Source organism: Gymnoscopelus microlampas, assembly GCF_963454915.1.
Source record: "Gymnoscopelus microlampas genome assembly, chromosome: 15".
In the NCBI taxonomy this organism is placed as follows: domain Eukaryota; kingdom Metazoa; phylum Chordata; class Actinopteri; order Myctophiformes; family Myctophidae; genus Gymnoscopelus; species Gymnoscopelus microlampas.
In genome coordinates, this window is record NC_139952.1 from 22497682 (window position 1) to 22503681 (window position 6000).

Sequence of the window (6000 nt, forward strand, 5' to 3'; positions counted from 1 at the left end):
TATCCCAATCTCTAGTACCACCATTAATGTGATTTAAGGGTAGGCTTGCAGTGAATCCTTAAATTGAAGAAAAAAAAACATCTGAATTAAGACAGAAACGACATTGTGGCATTTAGCTGCAACCAGCATTTTAAATTATTCAAAACTGTCTCTCCGCCCCCCTTCCAGACAGAAAGGCACATTTCCATTTCCTCTTAAACAAATGAATTTGCTAAATGACTTTGTATTTATTTTAAGGGTCATTTAATATGCCCCTGACCAAACACCTTAAGCAAGAATTAAAGGTCCTCCATATTAAGTTATTTTAAGGGGTCCGTGATTTGTTTGACTGAGGTAATGAAGTGGAAATGTATGTGTCATTCCTTTTTCAGGTTCTGGATTTTATCCAAATTTTATTGAGAGTAGCCTCCAATGCTGCATATTGTGTTAAGGTGGCTTTAGGCAGTTCATAACTTAAAATGGGGTGGACTGTAATAGACGTTATATATATTTAAAAAAAGTAAAGTTAAAGCTCTATATTCCGATAATAATCATAGCTATAGTGTTTATTTGGTAACAGGGGTCTCCTCATCTCCTTAGTACACAGAAAATAAATGTTCAGGATAGAAACCAATTTGATCCAATCAGGAGACAGAACTCCACAAAGATTACGTATCAATTTAAATGTTATAGTGCTCCAGTTCCAATTTTGTCTGCTAATTTTTTTGTTTTGTTCAGTCACTTCCAACATCAAACGTTTATGCGGTATCCTGTCTGAGTTCTTCTCCTGATTGGATAAAATTGGTATTTTTTCTGTTAAGCGAAGAGCTGGAGAGACCTGTTACTAAGCAAATACTCTACAGCAATGGTTACTATTAGAATATTATTTAACACTTATTTTAACAACACATTTACACCCCCTTTGACCCCTATTTGCCAGCCTCTTTTTTATCGTTCACTTTAGCTGCTATTTCAGTACTGTTTACTGTAGATTATTTGATTATGTTTTTTTTGTTTTAGATCCTTAGATCAGACTAGCCAAGATGTTACTTTATCATACTCAACACTATAAAGCTTCAGGGTTGATATTGGCTTCTGGATCATTTTCTGTGTGCAGGACTGTACCTACAGTATTATTAAACTACATTAAACTGTGTTAGTACGTGTGTGTTAGTGTTGATTTTGACAGCAAATCTTGATTCGGTTTTAGTCATAGTCTTTTGAATCAAATTCTATTTAGTTTTAGTCATATTTTAGTCATCTGAAATGTTTTACTGTTAGTCTAGTTTTAGTCGACTAAATATCATAAGATTATAGTCGACTAGATCTACAATTGATTTAGTCGACTAAAATGTATTTTGGCGGTGACTTGATGGCGTCGTAATGGTAGATCTTGCACTTGGTTGTTTGCTGAAAATAGCCGATCTACAAGCTCACAACGCGTCGCGCTGCGACGCGTTGTGAGCTTGTAGATCTGCTATTTTCAGAGCGCAACACCCGAGCGCAACCAAACACAAAAGGAGTCTTTTTAGTTCTACTGCATCTCTTCTCCACTATAGTCCCTCACTAACATTTTAGTCTAGTTTTTATTTGTTGACGAAATTGTCAATATATTTAGTCTTAGTCTTAGTCATTGTAGCTTAGTTTGAAAAAAGGTAGTCGACGAACATTTTTCGTCATAGTTTTAGTCGACGAAATCAACACTGGTGTGTGCACATGTGTGTCATGCATTCTTCCATGAGAGACCCATTGTAGGGAACTGAGACAGGGAGCGAGAGAGAGAAAGGCAGAGAGAGAGAGAGAGAGAAAGGAGGGAAAAATGTCTTATAGCACAGAGCAACAGCTGCCTGTTCACCGTCGAAGGTGTGCAAACATTGCCATTGTTTCGGGGAGCAGAGTTGTCAGTGACTGTGATTCCCTCCTTCTCTTCTCGTCTCTTTCTCTCTCTCTCTCGTTCCCCCTGCCTGTCTTCTCCCTCCTCCCATTTCATCACCACAGAGGGAAAAGCGATGGAGCATTTCGTCTGCCAGCGGTGAAAAGTACTCGTCGAGTGTAAGTAGAGGGGCTTCTGGCAGGGAGAAAGATGGCAGTAATGGGGCGGGCGGGGGGCATGAGGTTGGGGGTGAAAAGGAACGAGAGAGATGAGATATGGTGGAAGGCGAAGGATAGACGTACGCCGGCAGTACAATCGCGTTAGCCCAGTCTCTTAGGGATAAAGTTAGGCTTAACTGCAGCATTACCCACATTCCTGCATTACAAAATGTTCCTTCGCCAGCGTTTAGCATGCAAATTGCCTCCCAGATTATGCCTTTTGTATTCATTTTACCAACTGTCAGCCTGCGACGCAGGGAGAATGATAATCAGGGTGACATTGCCCCCTGGTGGTGTAGCGACGAACATCACGTACGGTGGGGTGGGCGGTGGTGTGGTGTGGGGTGGGTGGGGGCTAGAGGGAGTGGTGTGGTGCTAGCTTCAAACGGTGTGTGCATGAGTGCGCGTGTGTGTGCCAGCGTGTGTCAAAGAGAGAGAGAGAAAGGGAGGTGTGAACATTTCAAAGAGACTTTCTTGTAATTTATGAGAGCTCAGCCAATGCAGGGTGCAGGTGAAGGTGAGGGAGGGTGAGAATGTGGGAAGAAGGGGAGAAAATGGGGGAAAAAAGCAAAGGGGTGATGACAGGTGAAGAGATGAAGTGGAAAAGAGAACAGATCCAATAAATCCAGTGCACTCCACTGCCACGGATTACCTACATTATGTAAATGCAACAAAAGTGCACACACACACACACGCAAATTAAAATCCCATGTTAATTAACTCTCGTCCCGAAAGGGTCATTTTTTTATTGTGTGCAGTGCACTGTCAGACATACAGTAAAACTGTGTTCTGGCTTACTCTCCAATAACTGGCCGGTCAGTACTTTGCATGAGGAACTCCCTAAGAAATCTAAGAGTAAAACCATGCCTTTTGCAAGTTACAGTAGCATCACCCATGCAGGCTAGCTATCCCCTCGCGCCTGGCTAACGTTTTCCTCCACAATCTGTGAAATCATTATCTTCTCGAGATAATGATCCCCCTGATTTGAATAATTGCCCTTATCTGATGCATAATACCACCTCTAAATCCGTTTTTAGTTTATCCCCCAGCATGCATTTTACATGCACGGAGGGCCCACCCGCAGACTGCATGCGGCGATCACAGACCAAGGCCTACAACAGATCAATCAATCTCGGAATCACTGATTGGGTGTGTTGGGAGATGAAGTAAGGGCAGGTATATCACTGAAATGAATAATACAAGAAAGAGAATACTTGATTCCCATGAACTATGTGCGGTAGCGATTCGTCAGTATTCAGGTTTTTCATGTGATGGAATTTCGGTGTAAACGTGAAGACTTGCTATAAACAGGTGGGCATGCGTTATGATATCTGAGGGGGGTGGGTGTGATTACAAAATACAAAGGAGTAGGCAAACTAGATTCATATCTGTGTACAATATATGATGTCTCTGTATGTATTTGACCTAAAAGCCTGAGTTTTACTTTGCTGTGCACTGTGTTGCGCACAAAAAAATAGATCAACAAGCTCACAACCCGTCGCGCTGGGATGCTTTGTGAGCTCGTAGATATGCTATTTTTTCGGTGCACAACAAAGTATAAATCAGGGCAGGCTTAAAGCTGCAATCCCTAACTTTTATATTTATGAATGGAACATTATTTTAAACCAATCTTTGTCGTAGTGGGTCTCCCTGCTCTTTCTGTTGAGATATTTACATCCTGTGGTTTGGGTAGGACCACTACTATTGGTTGACGAGAGGTATTGCATGGAACTCAAACGGAAATGTCTCTGCCTTTCCAAACTCGCTCTCCATTAAAGCTCAACAGTAAACGTTTTTTTTCTTCGTGTTTGTGCGGTTAGAATCCCGGGCAGGACATGAAAGTTATACGGGTTGCTGCTTCAAATCTCTCGTGCCCTTAATTGGCCAAAGCAACAGGCAATTTCCAGGCAGTATCCACCGCTGCTGGTGAGAGAAAGTCTGTGTCATGACTCATTTTGTTGCTGTCGAGGTAGAAACCTCACATCTCCGTATTTCGACGTTTCATGTTTTTTTCCCCGTAAATGAATGCCCGCTTCTTCATCATACAAGAGCGTCACAGCAAAAGTAGTGAAAGTAGCATATCTACAAACTCCTGACGCGTTGCGAGCCTGTAGATTGTCTATTCTCACTATTAACCCATTAAGACCGGGAATGCATCTGTGTCATTTTTTGATTTTAGCTAAAAAGCATTATTTTACACTTTGGCTATTCAAAAATAGCAGATAAACAAGCTCATAGCACGGCACCGAGTGCCGCACTATGAGCTTGTAGATCTGCTATTTTTGAAACATTTAGAAAATGTGTGCACAGCTTCGAATATATATATTATTTTAAAGCGAACTTTTTTAACTCAAATATTTTCTTCTGTGGGTCCCTGGAACCTGGGGTCCTTGACATGAAAACGTTTGAGAACCACTGATATAACAACATACATTGTTCAGAAAACTGTTTTAGAAGACGGATTTAGAAGACATTTTGTAAAAATCGGAACCTCAGGCCTTAATGGGTTTAAAAATAAGGGGGTAAAAAAACGGGCATGTGAGTTTTCCGCCCCGACAGCAATGACTTCCTACTCTAGTGACTTCCTACTCTAGTGTCTCCCATTTCCCCATGCGGTTAATGTATGGTTCTTATGGTTCTCCCCTCTATACTTTCTATACTCAACAGGACAAGTCAACCCCGGAGGAGCAGCACTCCTGGGACAGCTTCAAGACCATGACTCCCAAGCTGTCTATTGTGCCTGGAGAGCAGAAGGACCGCATGGAGCTGCTGCACAGCAAAACCTGGGACTCCTCCTCCGCTAACACGCCCGACTCGTCCGAGGGAGACTTCCAGACCGAAGTGTGAAGACACGCCCCCCCCCCCAATACACACACACACACAACCACACACACACACACGCACGCACACACAGGCATACCCACAGTGGTGGAAAAAGTACTCAAATGTTTTACTTAAGTAAAAGTATCAATACTGCAATTTAGAAGTACTCCGTTACAAGTAAAAGTCCGGAATTCAAAATTTACTTGAGTAAAAGTGCAAAAGTATTGGTATCAAAATGTACTTAAAGTACCAAAAGTAAAAGTACTAAAATGTTTGAAAATAGCAGATCTACAAGCACACAACGCGTTGTGTGCTTGTAGATCGGCTATTTTCAAATAGCCTATGTATAAAATAGGGCTAAAGTGGTTAATGTATGTTTCATAATATCATAATTTATACATGCAAAGTAACTAGTAACTAGTTTTCAAATAATTGTAGTGGAGTAAAAGTTCAATATTTGCCTCTGAGATGTAGTGGAGTAGAAGTAAAAGTATTGGAAATTGGAAATACTCAAGTAAAGTACAAATACCTCAAAATTGTACTTAAGTACAGTACTTAAGTAAATGTACTTAGTTACTTTCCACCACCACAGGCATACCTAAACATAATACAGAGATAAAATACTACACATACTGTATGCACATGTGCAAACAAACACACACAATGGCACACAACACACACACACACACACACACACACACACACACTGCTCTCCATGTCCTGCGATGTGCTCCAGTTTGGATCTTATACTGTATTTGTTTACTGCTGAAATGGACAGACAAAGGAAAGAAGACTGTTCTACTATATTTTCGCAACAAAACAAAAACTATTGAAATTTAAGAACAGGGGTTTGAAAAGTCTGCGACTGAGGACAATTTTTAAAAGAACTTTAAAAAAGAAAAAAAAAACTATGAAGAAACTGTTTCTGAAAAATGTCTTGATTTTATTCTGGAGAAAAAAAAGATCTCTTTCACTTGTTTGATGATTTGGAGAAAAAAAAGAATATGAAGAAAAAGAGGAATATTTCTGCACCGTTATGTTCTTTTTATAGAAATGGAAAAAAAAATCTCACTGATGTCTGTCACATTAGATCCCATTAGGACTCCT

The 6000-nt window shown here is 40.6% G+C and overlaps 1 protein-coding gene across 1 annotated transcript in view; it reads left to right on the forward strand.

Annotated features, from left to right (window-relative positions):
- The window catches only part of adgrb2 (adhesion G protein-coupled receptor B2), a gene marked incomplete at its 5' end in the record, with an annotated part of 273288 nt that extends 268106 nt beyond the window's left edge, over window positions 1–5182 (forward strand). Inside the window, 2 exons of the mRNA XM_084080191.1 lie at window positions 1978–2031; window positions 4738–5182. Of these exons, the coding sequence (XP_083936317.1) occupies window positions 1978–2031; window positions 4738–4917 (234 nt within the window). The 3' untranslated portion in view covers window positions 4918–5182. The remainder of the gene's footprint in view (window positions 1–1977; window positions 2032–4737) is intronic.
- Window positions 5183–6000: the final 818 nt, after the last annotated feature.